The 22,196-nt window shown below is 39.9% G+C and overlaps 1 protein-coding gene across 1 annotated transcript in view; it reads left to right on the forward strand.

Moving 5' to 3' along the window:
• Positions 1-22,196, forward strand: part of spon1b (spondin 1b) — a 105,000-nt gene that overhangs the window by 13,482 nt on the left and 69,322 nt on the right. Inside the window, exon 3 of the mRNA XM_083763933.1 lies at positions 19,178-19,311. Within this exon, the coding sequence (XP_083620059.1) occupies positions 19,178-19,311 (134 nt within the window). The remainder of the gene's footprint in view (positions 1-19,177; positions 19,312-22,196) is intronic.

The following is a 22,196-nucleotide window of genomic DNA, read 5'->3' on the forward strand; positions in this document are numbered from 1 at the left end:
ACGGTGGGATGAACTCTGGCCACAAGCACGCACATGCACGCACGTACACAGACATTCCAGCAGTCGCAATTAAAACTAGAACTGCACTCTGTCGAGTGCATACTTGCTTGTTGCACACTAGTAGGCCATAAATGGCCAACTAGTGCGCAAGCAGAGCGCGCATGTAATCTTTTCGCCCGCTGTAAACTGCCAAATTTCAGTATCTCTGTGGAGGAACGTTTGAAATGATTAATGTTTAGATGTAATTATTTGCTACCTACTATACATGTAATCATTTAGTATTAAGTATGATTTTAGTTTCTATCTATATAAGAAATACTGTTTTATTGTTGTAGATATATTCTGGATCCATTTTTTGTTTTTCAGAGACAAATAAATCATTTATATGTGTTGAAAAAAAAGGTATATAAACTGAATTAAAATATGTTATACAGTATACTTTTTCTGTAAACGGTGGAATCTCAATATCTCTGTGAAGGAACATTTGAAATGTGTAATTATTAGGTGTAACTATTTACTACCTATCTAATTTATGTATGTAAACGCTTATCTCAGTATTATGGTTTTCATTGAAATCTCCTATTATCAAAATTGCAGAAGTCGGAGATGATATGTACTGTATCATGTATTCGAGAAATGTGTTTAATTTTGAAAGGTCTGTTTTAGGTGATCTGTACATAAGAATGATATATAGATTTTTATCTTTTACATGTATACATATATGTTCTACTTTCTCTAATATCCTGCTTTCAGTTGGAATTCTTTCAATGGAAATATCTTCTTTTATAGCAAACATAACTCCCCCACCTATATCTTTTTCTCTGTCATTCCTCATTGTATTGTAATTCGTGTCCGTTGTTTTTAATTTAAAAGTAATGTTATTATTTTTCTTTAAGTGTGTTTCAGTAAAAGCTATTAGATCCAACATTTCGAGTTGGGAATCTGAGTTTATATCTTCTAAATGTGGTAGATAACCTCTGACGTTCAATAATCCAATATTTAATGAATGTTTTAATGGTAATTGAGTTATTTTACGTATATTAGGATTTTCAAGAGGTGATTGTCGTAATCGTATCATTTCTCTCTCTACATTCTTATCTACTTTGATCTTCGTAGGATTAAAGTCAAGTATATATAGATCTTTTATCCTTTTTACTCTGCTGAATGCTACATAGGCTTGTCCCGGGTTAAAATGTGAGCCCTTCATAGATACGACAATCTCTTGTATAGTTAAACCTTGGACCTTATGAATAGTTAATCCCCAAGCTAATGTCAACGGGAATTGAAATCTATTTGTTGATCCTGTTTTTCTGCCTCCATGGAAAATGATAGCTTCATGTCTGTAAATTGGAACTGCTTCTGGATATTTTTTATAGGTACTATTAGCCTTCGCATTAAGACCAACATATTTGTCTTGGAATTTAACGAGTATTACTGTAACATACGTGTTGTTTTTCCCAAAGTCAATATACTCAACAAATCCTCTGATACCGTTGACTAATCCATCAGATACCATTACATTAGTAGTCAACATCACTTGTGCACCAATTGCTATACTGAGTGTAGTTGGTAAACCTCCTGTTTGTGATAGTTTCCTATTTGTGCAATCCAGATCAAATAGTCGTGTGTCTTTATCTTTTCTACTATCTTCTGCCTTTATATGATAAATAGTAATATTCAATTTTTCAAGTTTGTAGTTATTGTGTTCATCGACAGATTTATTCTCTGCAAACACATGAAGTGCATCTTCTGGGTAATTATCAGCATTAGCATTTATTTCTCTTGATTGTAACTGTTGGATATCCTCATCTGTTATTTTTCCTTCTCTGACTCGATTCAACATTACAGCAAAGTTCAAATCATCTTTCTGGCGCATTACTTCATTAAGTTCCAACAATTTAAATGAATCCCATCCATTACCACATATATTTGCAATTGCATTACTTGTACCTTGAAAGATGTATTTTTGCATTACTGGTGGTAATTGGAATAGATCTCCAACAGCTAAAATAGATACATTGCCAAATTGTTCTTGTACCTTTGAGCCATTTTCCATAACATTTGTGCCTTTAATTTGACTCAATCGTTTATGTACTTGGAGAAAAATGTCTGCACCAATCATAGAAATTTCATCTATAATTAATAATTGCAGATTTTGTAAGGAATTTTCTAGTAATGCTACTTTTTCTTGATTCAGTGGTAAGAAAGAATTTCCAAATCTCGATGATTTTAAAGATAAAGCTGAATGGAGTGTCACACCTCTAATATTGAAAGCTGCTATTCCCGTTGATGCCGTAATCATAGAAATAGTGTCATCAGGTTGTATGAAGTTGGCTGTTTTGAATAATCTCATGCAGTCGTAATGGATCAGTTTAATAAGATGACTCTTTCCTACCCCACCTGATCCACTAAGGAAGATGTGATATGGGACAGTTTTCTTTCCTTCCTTTAAATCAATAACTGTATTTTTACACCATTGACGATGGAAATCCATTAATTGTTTTTGTTTCTGGTTCAATGATCTCATCATTTTACAATATTCTTGATGAGATAATATATCTCTCCTAACTTCTTGTTTGAAAAGATCCCTTGTGTAGTGTCTTTGTTTGCTAGATACAAGTTCTGTGTTAGCATCCAGGTCCTCTTGACTTATTTCTCGTTCCGTCTCTTCATCCTCTTTTCGTATAAGTATTTCTTCGTGTTCCGTACAAGGAGCGATATTTTCCCAAGCATGTTCCGGTGGACCATTAGTTTCAAGGTTCCTTATAGCTGCATCTATTGCTTCTGGATTTATACTGTATTTCTTCTCATTTTTGAAAATGACATCAATCTTGGCATTATAATGATTTTCATAATTATTGTATTTACTTATTAGATCATCCTCTTCATTTCGCCAGGGTAAATACAACATTAACTCAGCACGGAAGTGTTTTTCCTTTTCCGTTTCTTTATTGTATTTATGAAATCGAATGACAGCTTCTTTACATCTTTTGTACATAATACCGAGTCCATGTTTTAGAACTATGAACTTATTTCTTTGGTTTTCTTCCTTTTTTTCAATTTCTACGTCTTCTATTGAGTCATCGTCATTCGTTTGTCTATTGTAATTAGCAACAAATTCTGCTAAACAAATATCTTCTAATATATCTGGCCTTGCAGCGTACCTTTCGATAATATTAGAATAAAAGATATCCTGTTCATCATCTTGCATCTCTTGAATAATTTTCAATGGCTTCATCATTGATACCCGAGAATTCTTAGGGTTTGTGTTTATAAATATTACCTTAGTGCTCATTTTCTTTAAAGGTATTGACAGTATTCTGTATGCTGCTTCTTGTGCTGAAACTTCTCTATGGTTGAGGAATACTGATTTTATTTTATTTATTTGATCTTTGAATTCCATGTCTCTGCTTTCATTTGATACAATTTTTAATAGTTGTCCCATGTTCTTGTCGGTTTTCATCATGTATGAGGCTACATACATTACACAAGCGTATGGGTCTGTAATGTATTGTATATCCATGTTAGCTTTCCAGGCCATAAGAATGTCGGGATTGTAGTTATTGATCCATATTTCACTTGGTCTTCTTTTTAGTATAACCGTATTTCCTCTCTTTGAAACGGCTAGAGCTGTTTTGTATTCGTCCTCTGTAAGTTCTAGTAATGTTAACATTTCATTCAACTGCATATGCTCTGGTTGTTGGTCTTCATGTATAAATGTCATTACTTTTTTTAATATAGTACGTGCTCGGTTTAAATCCTCATCCGAATCTGTTTCCCTTGCAATTATAATTAAGGGACTTGGTGGTTTTGGAAAATTAAATCTACAATTTCCTTTCTTCTTACATGCACATGAATGAACGTGTGTTTGTAATGTTTCTACTAATTTACTTAACTCTGGTTTTTCATTTTCATCCGGTAAACTACAGCTTATGATTTCATCTATAAATCTCTTCACTTTTTCCTCGTCATCTACGTCTAGTTTCGGAGCATCTTTGATCCATAAAATACTATGAGCATGAGGTGAACCTCTTGCTTGAAATTCGATTCTGAAAACAAAGTCGATAACTTCTCCTAGTGGTCCTAATTTAGATTTTATAAAATCTCGTATAAAGGTTTCTAATCTATAATTAAATTGTCTTGCAGCAGTCACAGGATTTCTTCTTAACCATTTGCTCCTATCCTCAAAACTCATATTCATTATTTCTTCAGTGGTGAGATTGATTTCATGTTGTTGAGCAATGATCTGTATAACTTCCGGCCATCGGAGATCAGCTGATGATAACGTCAAAAAAACGGCGGGTATATCTTTTTGACGTAGATAACCCAGCAGATCATATAGTGTCTTTTGCCAATATACATTAGATCCTCTTATATCTTTCAGAAATCTATAAGCATGATCTTTTCTCAATAATCCTTCAACGTTATATTTATTTTTTAAAAATCCTGCATTCATAGTTAGACCTTTAATTTCTCTTCCTTTCGTCTGTCGTAACATGATCGATGCACTGTCACATACTTGTTTGCACTCCACACCATACTGACTGGCAAGTAGGTATTCAACATCCTTGGCAAATCTTGTGTCAACATTTAAAAGGCGTTGTTGGAAGTATCGTCGAAATGTTAATTTAACAGCTCTGATTCCTGAAACTTTTCCGGTTGGGTAATGATTAGGAAATGCCATTACTTCAAAATTGTCATCGTCTAATAAGTGTAAAGGTTTTCCATTTTCTCCGGGTGCTAAGGAAAAAGTGTATTTTTCAGTCTCCAAGTTTTCTGGTTGAAGACATGATTCGTATTGTAAACTACGATATTTTTCCTCCTGATGGTCATCTATGTAGTCATTGTCAAACTTATTTCCATCCTTCACTTGTTCTTCATGTATCTTTCTCAAGGCTACATAATGTAATTGCCCGATGAGACCAATACACATATTTTGATCTGCAGTATTAGTTGATGGAACAATTTTTGTCGGGTTCTTCCATAATGTTGTAAATATTTCTATATTATAATTCAACATTTCACTTAAACCTTGAACTGTTATATGATCACCCCAGGCGTTGTTTCTCAGTTCATCCAGATAACGTTTCCATAGGACATCTTGGTTCGAATCTTGAGTTTCATCCTTCTTTTCATTATTTAAGAAATTAGCATAAAGTATTCCATATTTTGTGGTATTTTTTTCGAAGTATTCAATAAGTAGTTTTCTTAATTCTTTTCCATTCATCTTTTTTGTATTTTGGTAATTCAGTTGATAACAAACCGCACTAAACAAACAATCTCCATCACCTTCAACATTAACAACGTTAAAACCCCTTTTTCGATAATAATTGACATGTGCTTCATCAATAACTGGATATTTATCATCATCTTCCAAAGGATTATCTGATTTTGATATTACTAATGGTGTTTCGATTACATCTCCAGGTTTAGTTTTGTAAAGTTTATCTTCTTGAGGGTCAGTTATAAAGGCTTCCCACATATCCGAATCCGACGTCTTCCATTCCTTTTCCCAATCATCCTTGAATGTAACATTGTCATACAGTCGATTATTATCTTTCAACCAAGTTAATGCACTTATAATTCGTTCTGGTCTGATATATTGATACATGTAATGTCCTTTATAGGTCAATTTTCTTTTCAACTTCAAAGAAAGTATCTGTGCATTAGAAGGTAATCTTGGAAGTAAAGTACAAATTGGAGTGAGATCACTAGGAATATTGATTGCAGGACCAACAATCTTCTTTTGTTTTCCTTTTGGTAAGACAACCATTTTCATAAATGGAATACGTTGAGCAATTAATCTAATTTCCATCGAGTTTAAACCAAGAAGTTCATTTGGAACATCTTCAAGTATTAAATTATTGGCCACTGCCTGACTGGGTAGTTTACCAGCTTTCAAATTTTTATTACATGTAGAACAAATCCATTCATTCTTTCCCCGTATTCTTTTTCTGTTTTTTAGATCAAATACCAATCTTGTCAGGTTGTTCCTCTCTTTAACATAATCAGAGTATTTTATCTCATTAAATATTGAGACAGTCTGTCGATATAGAAGTCTGTGGCAACATGTACAGACGTAAACAGGTCCTTCTTTTACTGCATTTTGGAATTTTTCAATCATTTTTTGAGAACGCAGTGATTTATTTCCGTTGATCTCTTCTTGTTTTCTCCTTCTCCTCTCCGTGATTTTCGTCTTATGTATATTCAATTCTTCATTTCGTTTTTCTTCCATTTCTTTAATTGTCAGTTCAGCTTGATTTTCTAGCACATCCTTTACTTCTTTTTTAATTATATCCCAACGTTTTGTCCTTCGTTTGTTGTTGTCCTTAACATTCTGTATCTTCTTGTTATCCCGCAGATCCTTTTTAATATATGAAACATGTCTTTTTGAAAGTCGTTTTCTTTTTTCTTGATAGGTTTCGTTTTTATATTGTTCCATTCGTTTTTCACTTCGTTTTTCCTCGTCATGTTTTTTCCTTTCTTTTGTTGTTTTCCTGTGATTTCTCTTGATTTTGTCTGGGGTTTTTTGTCTGGCTTTTTCTTTCTTACGTGTATTCTTTAGTTTGTTAAGTTTTCTTCTTTCTTCTTTCTTCTGCTTATTTTCTTCCAAACGTTTTGTTCTTTCCTTTCTTTGCTCTTGAACTGAAAGGGGTATTTCAAGGATATCATTTCTTATGTAAATACGTATCTTTTGTTCATTCATTTTGTTTTGTATTTCTACCCTTAGATCTCCTTCCTCTTTAATGTACTGGTTCATCTTTTTATTCATTTTATAACAATAATTCCTGGCTTTAGTTCTTCTAGTTCAACTATGGATTGGTACAGAATGCTATATAATAGGTATCCAAAGATTTTTGGGTTCAACAGGCTTCTTTACAGTACGTCCGTCTTTTCTCCCTGGATAGAGAGGCTAACCAATGATCTGGAACTCCGGAGGAGTTAGGATCGCGGTGCAACGACCGCAGATTGCAGAGATTCACCCCGCGTCTCCAGAGCTGAGGAGCGTAGGAACGGCAGGGCTGGAATGGCTAGCACTTCCAGGCTAGCAACAGGAGCGAGGCAGGTCACGCTGGGGACCTGGCGTCGTTGCAGCAGGGCGGAGGGAGACGATAATCCAGGTGTGTGTAGTGGTCGAACCGGCGGTCAGTATTGAGGTCTTGATATGGTAGGGCTGGAATGGCTAGCACTTCCAGGCTAGCAACAGGAGCGAGGCAGGTCACGCTGGGGACCTGGCGTCGTTGCAGCAGGGCGGAGGGAGACGATAATCCAGGTTTCACGTGTGTGTAGTGGTCGAACCGGCGGTCAGATAATCCAGTTTTCACGTGTGTGTAGTGGTCGAACTGGCGGTCAGTATTGAGGTCTTGATATGGTAGGGCTGGAATGGCTAGCACTTCCAGGCTAGCAACAGTAGCGAGGCAGGTCACGCTGGGGACCTGGCGTCGTTGCAGCAGGGCGGAGGGAGACGATAATCCAGGTTTCACGTGTGTGTAGTGGTCGAACCGGCGGTCAGTATTGAGGTCTTGATATGGTATCTGAGGTCTACTACGTGATCTGTCTTCTTCTGGCTTCATTACGTTGTATGCACCAGTATTTATGGTAGAGAGTGATGTCATTCCTGGCGTCCTGGTTGTGATGTCAGAGAGGCACTCCGTTGCTTCGTAACACTTCGCCCTTAGTGAAGCTGGTCGATGTGGAGCCGTGGACCAAGGATCTCTTCTTGATCGGCGGCCGTCGTTGCTTCGGGCTCTGGCCTCTTCGGACTTTACCATGAGGTGTTCTGGGGTGCTCTTGCAGACTCTGCCAGAGTGTTGACCTGTTCTTCGAGCTTGTCTTCCAGACTCGGTGGTGGTGGTGCATCAATGCTGGATGTGAACTGCACAACGATGCTTGGGCCGTTATGGCTTAGAGAGCCCTAACAGGTAGGCGGAAGTGATGGCGCCAGTGTGTTTGGCTGCTCGTCTCCTGCTCTCGTTTTGGTTTGTGTTTCTGCTGTGTCTAAGCCTTGGCACTGTTCAGATTAAGTCTCTGTTGGTGTATGATCGCCAATCTCCGGCACCGAGGAGGAAACGTCTCCGCCGCCGTGGCAAATGGAGTGGCAAGCTGGTGAAGCTGAAAGCCCGTGTATGCTACTCGTCTTTGTCTCACGTGAAACCTGGATTATCGTCTCCCTCCGCCCTGCTGCAACGATGCCAGGTCCCCAGCGTGACCTGCCTCGCTCCTGTTGCTAGCCTGGATGTGCTATTCCAGCCCTGTCGTTCCTGCGCTCCTCAGCTCTGGAGACGCGGGGTGAATCTCTGCAATCAGCGGTCGCTGCGCCGCGATCCTAACTCCTCCGGATCAAAGGCTCCAGCCCCTGTCAGGATTGGCCAGGATTGGCCTGGTGAATGCTAGATCGCTGACAAATACAACATTTATCCTGAGTGATTTCTTCAGCTCCCGCGCTTTGGATCTCCTCTGTCTGACAGAGACGTGGATGGTGGCGGGTGAGTGCAGCGCCCTCGTTGAACTGTTGCCGGCCGGCTGTTCCTATTTCAACTCCCCGCGGCCCTTGAGCAGGCAGGGTGCGGGAACATGGAGCAAACACCATAGGACCTAAAGGATGAAGCGTTTGAATGTCGTGTGGGTGTCCAGCTAGCCAACAGTCCAACAGTGTGAACAGCTGCGGTTGTCAGTAAGATTACCAGAATGGCTAAACCTAACCGGCCTAGCCTAGTCGGCCTGGCTTTGTTCGGTTTCGTCTCATTGATCTGCAGCGGCTCTCCATCAAGCAGGGCGTTATCGCTTCTCCTGGGCGTCGTGTGGGATGTCTTCCCGGCGATGGTCTACTGGTAGTTGCCGTCTCGGCCCTTGTCACTGCGGCAGCTGGCGATTTGAGGCCGTTTGCGTCGTGAAGCTGAACCTCCTCAGTGGTCGCATGGTCGACCACTGCCTCAGCATTCCTGGCCACTCCGTCACTGAAGAGAGAAACCTGGCAGTGAACCTCCACTCAGGATTGTTTATTTTAAGGACCTTTTTCTTCATAGAGTTTAGGTTTCCAAAAATATCATGTATTTCAGTTGAAAAAAAAACATTTAAAAAATAGGTTGTTCCAAAAATATCATGGATTCAAGCTGAAAAAAAAATATTAAAAAAAATATATTATACTCGTATTTATTTACATAAAGAATCAATAAATTTGCATTGTTTTTTATCAATTTTCTTTACATTTGTCGCTGTGATAGTTACATTCTTTTTTATGTTATTTGTTACTATTTTCAGGCAGATTTTAAACATAACGATTTCTGATTTTAATGCATCTAAATGTTCATTAAACTTATTTTTATTACTATCATTTAATTCAATCAAATAATCTTCTGACTCACCCAACATTTCAGAAATAATATCATGTTGACAACTTATCAAAAGGTATTGATCACACACTGCTATATCTTGCGTTTTAAATATGATCTTTAATCCTGATTTACAATTGTCAGATGTTTTATTACACGAATTACAAAAGTAACCTTCATCCACGAGTCGAATGACCGATTCATCACAAGTTCGACATAAAATCGTTGGCGAATCTTCCAATTTAAACTCAATAATCCTCCCCAAATAACTATATAATATTTCCGTCTCTAAGTCATTTACGTTGTTCATATTAAAAGAAAACTTTTCTGTTGGTTCCTCATTTAATATTACTTTTTTTCCTTCTTTTTCAAACCATAATCTTAATTCTTGAACTTCTGGTATATCAAGCTCCCTATATAATATAGTACCTGTATTACTAGTCAGATTCTTTTTGTCATTATAGCTAGTTATGATGGTTCCCTGTAAAATTAAAATAGGGTAAAGAGAGCCGGTATCCATGGTTGTGTCTTCTTCCCAAGCTGTATATATAATTTTTGTATTTGATGAATCCAATAACTGTAATTCCCTTTTTCTACGTGGTCCATTATTTGTAGAAATAGTCTTTACTTCTGAGAAATTAATGCAAATCCCCAATACGTCTATGACACATTTGTCTTCTAACAACTGTATGTCAGGTATCCTGGTGAAATTAAACTTAGGTTTCAAAATTTCCACATCTCTATCAAATACAATAATTTCTGTCCTTGATTTCAGTATAATTTCAAATTTTTCGCGGTCCGTAGAATATTTTGGATTTATTTCTTTAAATTGTCCGTCAGTGATGAAATAACATTGGTTTACTTCAATCAAATTAAAATATTTCTCACATTCTTGAGTAAATCCTGTTACCTTAATTGTTGCTGTACTGTCTGTAATCCGAAAGAAGAAGTATATTCCGTTAGTAAATTTACGTTGTTCACTTTTAGTAACTACCTTTCCACAGATTTTCCATCTTTCACGACTTCCAAATGATAATGAACTTAATGCTGAGATTTTAATTACGGGGTCCTTCTTCATCCTTTTATTTGAAGGTATATCTGTAGATAGTTCCATTGTTTTTCTGTATGTTTCGTTGTGGAGGTGTCCTATTGATCTAGATCTGTGTTTACAACAGGCTTCCGTGTGAAATTGTCAAATGATCTGGAGTGTTGATATGCCCGAGTCTGTCTGCGTCTTCCTCGGAGAGTCCTGGTTTCAATATCTTCCTTCTTTCACTGTGCAGCTGAGAGTCTTTGGCTGAGAGTCACCCCAGCTAACTGAGTCCTGGTTTCAATATCTTCCTTCTTTCACTGTGCAGCTGAGAGTCTTTGGCTGAGAGTTCCTCGGAGAGTCCTGGTTTCAATATCTTCCTTCTTTCACTGTGCAGCTGAGAGTCTTTGGCTGAGAGTCACCCCAGCTAACTGAGTCCTGGTTTCAATATCTTCCTTCTTTCACTGTGCAGCTGAGAGTCTTTGGCTGAGAGTCACCCCAGCTACCTTTTCTAGCCTTCCCCCGTGGATGTGTCAAATGATCTGGATTGTTGATATAGCCAAGTCTGTCTGCGTCTTTCTCAGAGAGTGTTAAATGACTGAGCTTCTTGCGATATTATAACTTAGTTTTTGCATATATAATTATATACTTAGATATATATTTAATTTTGCAAACCACACTAATATTATTAATTATGGTAACATTTTTGACACGTTGTGACTTTTATACATTCCAGAATCATAATGTTGTATTACATACGTCATTACTGAGAGCAGTTATACAATATCTATATACGTATATACGCATATACTATATACGTATATCTATATACTCTATACTCTATACTGTATAAAGTGTGTAGTTGTAAGTTGATTAGCGGTATTCTGTGATCGGCCTGGTCCAAAAACCGTGACAGCAAAAAAACCGTTCCGCCATTCCAGGACCCCCCCAGAAAAACATCAAATCTGTGCCCGTATTGCTGGACCAATGATGACGAAATGACCATATCTCTTACGTCATCATTTAGAGCTGGTCATACACGTATTTCTTACGTCATCATTTAGAGCTAGTCATACACAGTATATATCTATATACTCTATACTCTATACTGTATAAAGTGTGTAGTTGTAAGTTGATTAGCGGTATTCTGTGATCGGCCTGGTCCAAAAACCGTGACAGCAAAAAAACCGTTCCGCCATTTCAGGACCCCCCCAGAAAAACATCAAATCTGTGCCCGTATTGCTGGACCAATGATGACGAAATGACCATATTTCTTACGTTATCATTTAGAGCTATGAGCTATTAGAGTGTATGACTAGCTCTAAATGATGACGTAAGAAATACGTGTATGACCAGCTCTAAATGATGACGTAAGAGATATGGTCATTTCGTCATCATTGGTCCAGCAATACGGGCACAGATTTGATGTTTTTCTGGGGGGGTCCTGAAATGGCGGAACGTTTTTTTTGCTGTCACGACAAATGGACCAGGCCGACCACATTACTTGCGCGCTCTGCTTGCGCAAGTAACAAAGGCTCATTAACCATGCTGTGCGTTCACTGCCTTCTCTTCAACCCTCACTCGCTGTCCTGCCAGATGTTCAGAGACCAGACTTTAGGGACTGAAACTTAACCATTTTGACCTGAGATCAGATAAAAAAAATGTCTTCTACATCCTGACAGTTTTCTGGAAAAGCTATATTTCTATGTCAGTCGTTCTTCGATTTTTCAAAAATAGCAGACCTACAAGCTCGTAGCGCGCCCCTGGGTGGCGCGCTATGAGCTTGTAGATCTGCTATTTTCCAATAGCTGAAGCATAACATAATGCTAACACCAAAAGGGGTTCCCGCCCTACAGAATGGGTTAACCATTTAATGTTATGTATACTTTGTTGTATGTCAAATCTTGAAATGACAAAGAAATCTTGAATCATGCAAGGTTTTATCCGCTGTCGCTGCATGAATGGATGCGTGTAATGCAAAGTGTATAGGTCAGCTGTGTCCAAAGTGGGGCGAATTTTATACGGCCCGCAGCTTCATACCTACATTGCATTATGAGCAGTCCGCCCAACAGTATGGAACATTTTTACATTAAAGTTTTTTAACCTAGGCATTTCACAGAGCATAATTTGTCAGTGTTCCTTGTTCCTTGTATTTCTTTTTTATTACCTTGCTTGCTTGCCCTAATGCTGAAAAAAGGCTGAGATACACTTTTTGTTCACAGCACACACCTTACACAAGACCATTGATAATTGATAAATATTGATAGTTAAATAGAATCTTTTAAATCCGAAGGTACATTATGTATAGTTGGCCCCCTCTAATATGGCCCCCTTTGAAAAATGTTTGGACACCCCTTATACCTTATACCTGATATACTGTAGGTGCTCTACAAATGCACCATGGATGATGGAACAATTATTTAACATTTACACAGCAGTGCACTCATATTTACTTGCGCAAGCAGAGCGCGCAAGTAATAGTTTCGCCCGGCTCGTATGCACCGTCCCAGCCAACCCGCCACTTTTGATGCGTATGCACCGTCCCAGCAAATTTTGCCTGATTTGCTGGGACCAGATTACATGGTGTGTATATGTATAACTAGCTCTCAATGATGACGTAAGAAATATGTGGATTAAAGGACCCAATGCCAGAGTGTAATTGGTTTTCGATGGTGACGTAATGACGATATGTTTTAGTGTTGGGAGGATTAAAGGTAATGCTCCTGTGTATACATGTATGTAATCTGGCACCACTGCCGTATCAGGCACAATTTGCTGGGACGGTTCATACGCATCAAAAGTGGCAGGTTGGCTGGGACGGTTTTTGGCGCAAAGTAACCACAGTATACCGCTAATCAACTTACAAATTACATATACATATATATACATAGTATATGTATAACTAGCTCTCAATGATGACGTAAGAAATATGTGGATTAAAGGACCCAATGCCAGAGTGTAATTGGTTTTCGATGGTGACGTAATGACGATATGTTTTAGTGTTGAGAGGATTACATGTACAGTATGTAATCTGGCACCACTGCCGTATCAGGCACAATTTGCTGGGACGGTGCATACGCATCAAAAGTGACAGTTTATAACAGTCGAAAGTACTTGACAGAGTGCAGTTCTAGTTATATATAATATAATGTAATGTAAGCTTAATGTAGTTGAGTAAATTCAAATAGTATACATCCAGAGCCATTATAGACATGTAGATCCAGAGAAGTATTTTTCGTATCCCTATAGCAACTCCCTGGGCTGGTTTCCTATCAATTTGTCATATCTTGACTCTAATCTAATTCTATTTCTGCGTGCGTCTTGGCAAAACAGGCGTAAACCGTGAAGTGAATAATGAAGTTTGGAGGAAGTAGATGGTTTGTGTGTGTGTGCGTGTGTGTGTGTGTGCGCGTGTGTGTGTGTGTGTGTGTGTGTGCGTGTGTGTGTGTGTGTGGGTGTGGGTGTGCGCGCCCCAATGTGTGACAGGGGAATGTGTGAAGTGAGGGATCTTTTTGTGAGTCACATAAGTGTCTAGAGAGAGAGAGCTGTTGTCTCTGTCTTTATATCCTGTCAGACTGCAGCTGGAGCATATTGAGTGGAAGGTGTGCGTGTGTGTGACTATTTGTCTGATATGGCTCTGATGCAGAGATGGGTTTGATACGTTTTTGATGGGTTTGATACGTTTTTAAATTGACATTATTATAGCCTAAGTCACACATATAGGGGCTGAGCACAACACTGTAGCGTGATTACTTTCCTTCCAGTCCTTCGCCTGCTTGCGCAAGTAACAAAGGCTCATTAACCATGCTGTGCGTTCACTGCCTTCTCTTCAACCCTCACTCGCTGTCCTGCCAGATGTTCAGAGACCAGACTTTAGGGACTGAAACTTAACCATTTTGACCTGAGATCAGATAAAAAAAATGTCTTCTACATCCTGACAGTTTTCTGGAAAAGCTATATTTCTATGTCAGTCGTTCTTCGATTTTTCAAAAATAGCAGACCTACAAGCTCGTAGCGCGCCCCTGGGTGGCGCGCTATGAGCTTGTAGATCTGCTATTTTCCAATAGCTGAAGCATAACATAATGCTAACACCAAAAGGGGTTCCCGCCCTACAGAATGGGTTAACCATTTAATGTTATGTATACTTTGTTGTATGTCAAATCTTGAAATGACAAAGAAATCTTGAATCATGCAAGGTTTTATCCGCTGTCGCTGCATGAATGGATGCGTGTAATGCAAAGTGTATAGGTCAGCTGTGTCCAAAGTGGGGCGAATTTTATACGGCCCGCAGCTTCATACCTACATTGCATTATGAGCAGTCCGCCCAACAGTATGGAACATTTTTACATTAAAGTTTTTTAACCTAGGCATTTCACAGAGCATAATTTGTCAGTGTTCCTTGTTCCTTGTATTTCTTTTTTATTACCTTGCTTGCTTGCCCTAATGCTGAAAAAAGGCTGAGATACACTTTTTGTTCACAGCACACACCTTACACAAGACCATTGATAATTGATAAATATTGATAGTTAAATAGAATCTTTTAAATCCGAAGGTACATTATGTATAGTTGGCCCCCTCTAATATGGCCCCCTTTGAAAAATGTTTGGACACCCCTTATACCTTATACCTGATATACTGTAGGTGCTCTACAAATGCACCATGGATGATGGAACAATTATTTAACATTTACACAGCAGTGCACTCATATTTACTTGCGCAAGCAGAGCGCGCAAGTAATAGTTTCGCCCGGCTCGTATGCACCGTCCCAGCCAACCCGCCACTTTTGATGCGTATGCACCGTCCCAGCAAATTTTGCCTGATTTGCTGGGACCAGATTACATGGTGTGTATATGTATAACTAGCTCTCAATGATGACGTAAGAAATATGTGGATTAAAGGACCCAATGCCAGAGTGTAATTGGTTTTCGATGGTGACGTAATGACGATATGTTTTAGTGTTGGGAGGATTAAAGGTAATGCTCCTGTGTATACATGTATGTAATCTGGCACCACTGCCGTATCAGGCACAATTTGCTGGGACGGTTCATACGCATCAAAAGTGGCAGGTTGGCTGGGACGGTTTTTGGCGCAAAGTAACCACAGTATACCGCTAATCAACTTACAAATTACATATACATATATATACATAGTATATGTATAACTAGCTCTCAATGATGACGTAAGAAATATGTGGATTAAAGGACCCAATGCCAGAGTGTAATTGGTTTTCGATGGTGACGTAATGACGATATGTTTTAGTGTTGAGAGGATTACATGTACAGTATGTAATCTGGCACCACTGCCGTATCAGGCACAATTTGCTGGGACGGTGCATACGCATCAAAAGTGACAGTTTATAACAGTCGAAAGTACTTGACAGAGTGCAGTTCTAGTTATATATAATATAATGTAATGTAAGCTTAATGTAGTTGAGTAAATTCAAATAGTATACATCCAGAGCCATTATAGACATGTAGATCCAGAGAAGTATTTTTCGTATCCCTATAGCAACTCCCTGGGCTGGTTTCCTATCAATTTGTCATATCTTGACTCTAATCTAATTCTATTTCTGCGTGCGTCTTGGCAAAACAGGCGTAAACCGTGAAGTGAATAATGAAGTTTGGAGGAAGTAGATGGTTTGTGTGTGTGTGCGTGTGTGTGTGTGTGCGCGTGTGTGTGTGTGTGTGTGTGTGTGCGTGTGTGTGTGTGTGGGTGTGGGTGTGCGCGCCCCAATGTGTGACAGGGGAATGTGTGAAGTGAGGGATCTTTTTGTGAGTCACATAAGTGTCTAGAGAGAGAGAGAGCTGTTGTCTCTGTCTTTATATCCTGTCAGACTGCAGCTGGAGCATATTGAGTGGAAGGTGTGCGTGTGTGTGACTATTTGTCTGATATGGCTCTGATGCAGAGATGGGTTTGATACGTTTTTGATGGGTTTGATACGTTTTTAAATTGACATTATTATAGCCTAAGTCACACATATAGGGGCTGAGCACAACACTGTAGCGTGATTACTTTCCTTCCAGTCCTTCGCCGTGTTAATTTTGACAGCACACTCTGATTTAGCCTTAGTCTTTTCAATAACACATCATTTAGTTTTAGTCCTAATAATTAGTTATCTGAAATGTTTTAGTCTTAGTCTAGTCTTAGTCGACTAAATTCAAAATAGTCTTAGTCTTCGTCAGCACTGCAACAATGTTGTGTGCCCATCAAAGTGCTGTCATCACTGCTGCTCTTTTATGCACAGGCACGGACTGGCACAGAAAATCAGCCCTGGCATTTGTGGTCTTCACCGTCCCAAAGACTGCTCAAAGACGCTACTATCTCTTTTTTATTACTTTTTATTTTTGTTTTGGCTATTTTCTCTCTTTTTCTCTTGTTTTGGCCCTTGACTGCCCAGCCCTTTTTGCATTCGCCAGAATTAGCAGACTGTCCCATCCGGACCTGATTATAAAGTTAACATAATTCTGCTCCTTAAACCAATGGCATTACGCATTATGCACACTGCATCATGCTTGTGGGATCAGACTTGCGTTCTGTTCACACAATCAGTGGGACCAGGAAGGAATGAAACCGATCCCCATTACAAACCCGCTAACACATTTATTGAGTATCAATATGCCTCGAGCCTGCTATCGAGCATAGCGGGCCATGACGTCATGTTTAAACTATCAAGACGAGAGGCGATCAATAATGAAATCTAACTAGAGAAAGTGCCCCTCGGGGCACCGGTCTCCACCAGGGCAGGTCAGGTTATGGCCTCCTGGTGGCTCTATAATAGGCCAATGTGAAAAGGGTGACATTTCTTCTTACGCCTTGGATGGCAATTGGATGATTTGAGGCATTTTTGGAGGCATTTGAGGCATTTTTGGAAAGATCCACCTGTTGGTGGCACTATAACAGGCCAATGTGAAAAGGGTGGGATATATTCCTCAGCCTAGTAGGGAAGTCTGTGAAAGATTTCACGTAAATTGCACACTCCGTTCATGATTTGAGGCTTTTTGTTCAAAACGGGCCAATCCTGCATACTTTGAAAGCCAATGTTAGCCAATTAGGATGGAATATGAAATATCGGAGAGATCCGTCTTGAACACATGACTATATAGGTAGTGTGTAACGATTTGCGGCGTTTTTGGACAGAATCTGGAGGAGTAATATAAAGAAATGTGTTTTTCCAAAGTTGGCCTCTTGGTGGCGCTATAACTGTTCTGGAAAATTTCTGGCAGAGGTTCATCGTTGGCATCCAGGGAGTGTGTGTGCAGAATTTGGCATCGACCGGGTTAACGGTGCCGGAGATTAGCTGGTAACGAACGGACGGACGGACGGACGGACGGATGCACACCCAGTCCTGCAAACTTTGAAAGCCAATGTTAGCCAATTAGGATGGAATATGAAATATCGGACAGATCTGTCTTAAACACATGAGATAGAAGATAATGTGTAATGATTTGCGGGATTTTTGGACCAAATCTGGAGGAGTAATATCCAAAAATGGGGTACCAATATGTTTGTACTTAAAAGTAAAATAATGAATTAAATATTTGTAACTTTTGTCATTTAATTTTAGATGGTGGTCAGCCACAAACTCACAGTCAATCACAGCTGGCCAATAATAAAAGAAAGATACCAGTTCTGTCAGAATTTGTCGTCTCATGTCTTTCCACTAAATATTAAAAAACGCTCAGTAGTGGGCTCGATAAAAGCCCGGATCAAAACGTAGGATTGATAAGGTGCTCATTATCAATACAAATTAACAAGCTCCATCCCTAGTAAGGAAGTGTAAATAATACTACTATGACGTCAACAAATTACTTTTTGTGACTATACCTAAGCCGTACATGTTTAATTGTCCTTATACTGTAGCTCTATTGTTGTGCTTCAAATAATCTGGGACTATGGTATGGAGACATTGTCAGTGTGGATGGATTCCTCTGCTGGCCACTGAAGGACAAATGTCGTATTCAATTACCCCATAACACAACTGTTGAGATGAATCCCATAGTAACGCACTATGGAGCACATTATGGCCTCTTACGCCCCAATCCCCCGCCGGCGGGGGCAGTGGCTGTCCACCTCATGAACAGCTCTCAGCGGGTAAATGGAGACCCAATTGGTCTCAGGTTCCAACTCTGATGTTTTTTATTTCCCCCCCTGGACCCCCTGGGGTTTAAACTAAGCCATGACAAATCCACTGGGCCCGAAGGGATGCCATTTATATAGAGCTCTTTCACCATATTCATGACCTTGTTTGAGACATTCATGAGGTGAGGAGGACATTTAATCTGAGTTCAGCGATGCCATGATCATTACTGTTTTCACCAAAGGAGACCAGGCAAACTGTGGGAAAGATAGAAGGGTCTGCCTCCTCTCCACAATAGGCCATATACTGGAGAACTGCCTACTCATTTCTTCGAGATGAGTTCTAGGTAGTTGCCAACTTGCCTCTTAATTGTTTTTCCATTTTAATATGTCCTTCCTAATATCATTCCTAATTATTTTAAGATTGACTGTGTCCAGCCTCTTCAAGAAAGAAAGAAAGAGAAAGAAAGAAAGAGAAAGAAAGAAAGAGAAAGAAAGAAAGAGAAAGAAAGAAAGAGAAAGAAAGAAAGAAAGAAAACAAATCAATGCACATGTACAAACAGAAACTAGATTTGAATGAATTCTGACACGGCGGGTAACTCCCATGCTCGTTTTGATGAACTTGACTTGACACTATCGATCATAACATTTGATTGTGTTAATTTGACCGCTTTTAATGCACTCTTGAGCCTATAATAATCAATGAATTGAACCGGTCCCTCCTTCTCTCTGTCCCCAGATCATTGATGAAGATGACACCCAGTTCATGACCAACTGCCCCCCTGCTGTGACAGAAAGCACGCCCCGCAGGCGCACCAGGATACAGGTGTTCTGGACAGCCCCGCCCACTGGGACCGGTTGTGTCATACTAAAGTGGGCATCTTTTTTTTTATTTCTTCTCAATTTGGAGTCTAATTTCAAATGTTTTTTATTTGTCAGTATGTATGTAATGTGTATCTCTCTCCTCATTTTATTTTATTTTTTATATTGGTTATAGTCAAGACATTAACTGATGTGTACCGGCTCTTGGCGTCATCGGCGACAGGCAACACTTTGCTCATCGCTCGTCATTGGGCTTGTGGGATCCAAAAAACGTTGTGTGTGTTTGTGTGTGATACAGCTGTGCCCTCTGGTGGCGGGAGGGTGGTGTTACAGCGTGACACACACACACACACACACAGACAGACATTTTAGGCCAGCTTCTATAGTTAGTGCTCACTGCGTTCGCAAAAACATCCATGTTTTTGGAGGTCAATAAAAAGTCATTGCGACCTTGCGGGTCCGTTTCAGCGCTTATGATGAAAACGGAAGTATCTGCTGTGTGCCTCGGAAGTACGTCAATTCCGGTGGCGTCGCTCAAATAGGGGCCGGACTGAAAACCATGGCGCTCTGAGCCAAGAGCACCATCTAGTGGTGGTGGGCAACTAATACCAGTTGTTTCTCCAGAACCTCTGGTATACTGTGTTTAAAGGACTGGAACTAAAACAAAGAGTGACGCATACATGGTGGAGCATTTTGGGGATTGAAGTGAACTGGAGCAGGTGTGATTATACTGCTTAATTTGATGAGGCGTGTGCGTGTGTTTTATTTCATTCCTTTCTCGAAAGTTGCCACAGTAACCTGGCGTATGTCCCCTTTAAAACATACGCCAGTGGGCCCGGACGGTTAGCTCAACCGTCTGGGCACCTAGGCTGCTGAGCCAGCCTGACGGCGTGCCGCGGGTTCGACTCCCGATTCCGACGGCCTTTGCCGCCCATCTTTCTCCCCATTTCCTGTCAGTCTACTTTCATCCTATCAATAACCCATTTCTGACCTGAGATCAGATTCATACGAGGTTTCCGCCGGACACACACTGGTCTGATGAACCCATTCTGACCTGAGATCAGATTCTAAAAAATGTCAGTCGTTCTTCGATTTTTCAAAAAATAGCAGACCTACAAGCTCGTATCGCGCCACTCGGTGGCGCGATATGAGCTTGTAGATCTGCTATTTTTAAATAGCTAAAGCATAACATGATGCTGACACCAAAATGGGTGCCCGGTCAGAATGGGATAAAGGCAGAAAAAGCCAAAAGAATATCTTAAAAAAAAGAAAAAACATACGCCAGTGAAGGGAAGTTCACTGTCTTATAGTGTTGATTTTGACAGTTTTCGTTTAGTTTTTGTCGTATTTTAGTCATCTATATATCATTAAAAAAAAAATCGACTTAATATACAGGTGATTTTGTCGACAACATTTTATTTTGGCAGGCCTTGTTCACAGCGCAGATCTGTTATTTTCAGAGCGCAACCAAACATAAAAGGCCCCTGCCGCTCCGATTTTCCGGGCCGAACTCCTTCTCCGTCCTCCCCTCACAAAACTCTGAGATACTTAAACTCTTTAGCTACACCATCTCTCTGTCTGTTCACCACTGTCTCTGAGCCAGTGGCCACCCAACCTGGTGAAGACCTGTACTCAGGGGAGCGCCGGCCCTTTTCAACTTTGAATTGGAAACAAAACGGTGGAACAGAGTGAACTTGTGTGCTTAGCCCCTGGCCCCGTAATACCTTGACGGCCATGGCATGATGGATGGACACATTAATTCTTAATGTTGTTCTTACAAAGAACGCCTCAGGTTGTTGTGGAATTAAAAAAGAAAATCCAGAGGGAGAGATGTAGAGAGAGAGAGAGATGTAGAGAGAGAGAGAGAGAGAGCGCACGCACGCATAGCAGATTAAATTATATACTGACACTGGTACTGGTAAATAATTGATTTTTTATTCACGATGACAATGATTTATGATTGTACAACCATAACACCAACAGCAAATAGATGCTGTGCTACGATTGCCTTGCTTTTATTAATATAATATATATGTCTAAGTGTAATTCAGGCCACCATGGCACTAGGTACAAACAAACCTTGCAAGGCGCAGGCTGTATAGCCTTGAATACAAGATGTGAACATGAAAGACCTTCTGAAAACTCTATCTTTCTTCTTCCCTGTATACAATAAATATCTATGGGTCTATCTCCCTCCTCGGTCTATCTCACACCTCTCTTCTCATTTCACACCTCGGGGGGAATAACCTCATCGTTCGTTAGACACGGTAACTCTTCCTGACTCTCCCTTATACCTCCGCTCTTTGACGACACATACTGACAGCTGTTATTTATAATATTTGGTTGCCACGCGGCTGTCTCGCAGATGGCATACAGCCATATCCCGCAGTTTGTTTTTCAAATAAATCTAGACTCGCACGGGTGAACATCTGCTATGCAAATTCGGCTCATATTGCTGTCATGTTCGTGAGCAGTACGTCTCTAACCTCTTCTTCTCTCTTGGACTCGTGTTCGGTCTCTACCTCAATCCCTCACTCTCGTTTTCTCTCCCTCTCGAGCTCCCTCGATCCATCACTCTCATTCTCTCTGTCTCTCAGGTCAACTGCCTCTATCCCTGTTGTTCTCACTTCCTCGCCTGCACTCTTTAACAGACAGACTTGTCTCTCGCATCGTAAAGCATACAGCGTTTATCAGCTTAGTCCCAGACACGTCAAGTCTGACTCCAGTTACTTTGACATTTTGGGTTATTTATATATTTAACATGATGGTTTTATCGCAGGAATCCTTCAGGTTGTAAATGGACCTTTTTCAGAGCAGACATTTTGACTGGATAAACCATAAACACAGCTGAAGGTAATGGCATTTAGTTGTGTGTGTGTGTTTCATGTTACCATCATGCTGGCACATGCAAACCATAAAAAATTCAACATACCCCA

Source organism: Protomyctophum parallelum (assembly GCF_964188405.1).
Source record: "Protomyctophum parallelum genome assembly, chromosome: 4".
Classification (NCBI taxonomy): Eukaryota; Metazoa; Chordata; class Actinopteri; order Myctophiformes; family Myctophidae; genus Protomyctophum; species Protomyctophum parallelum.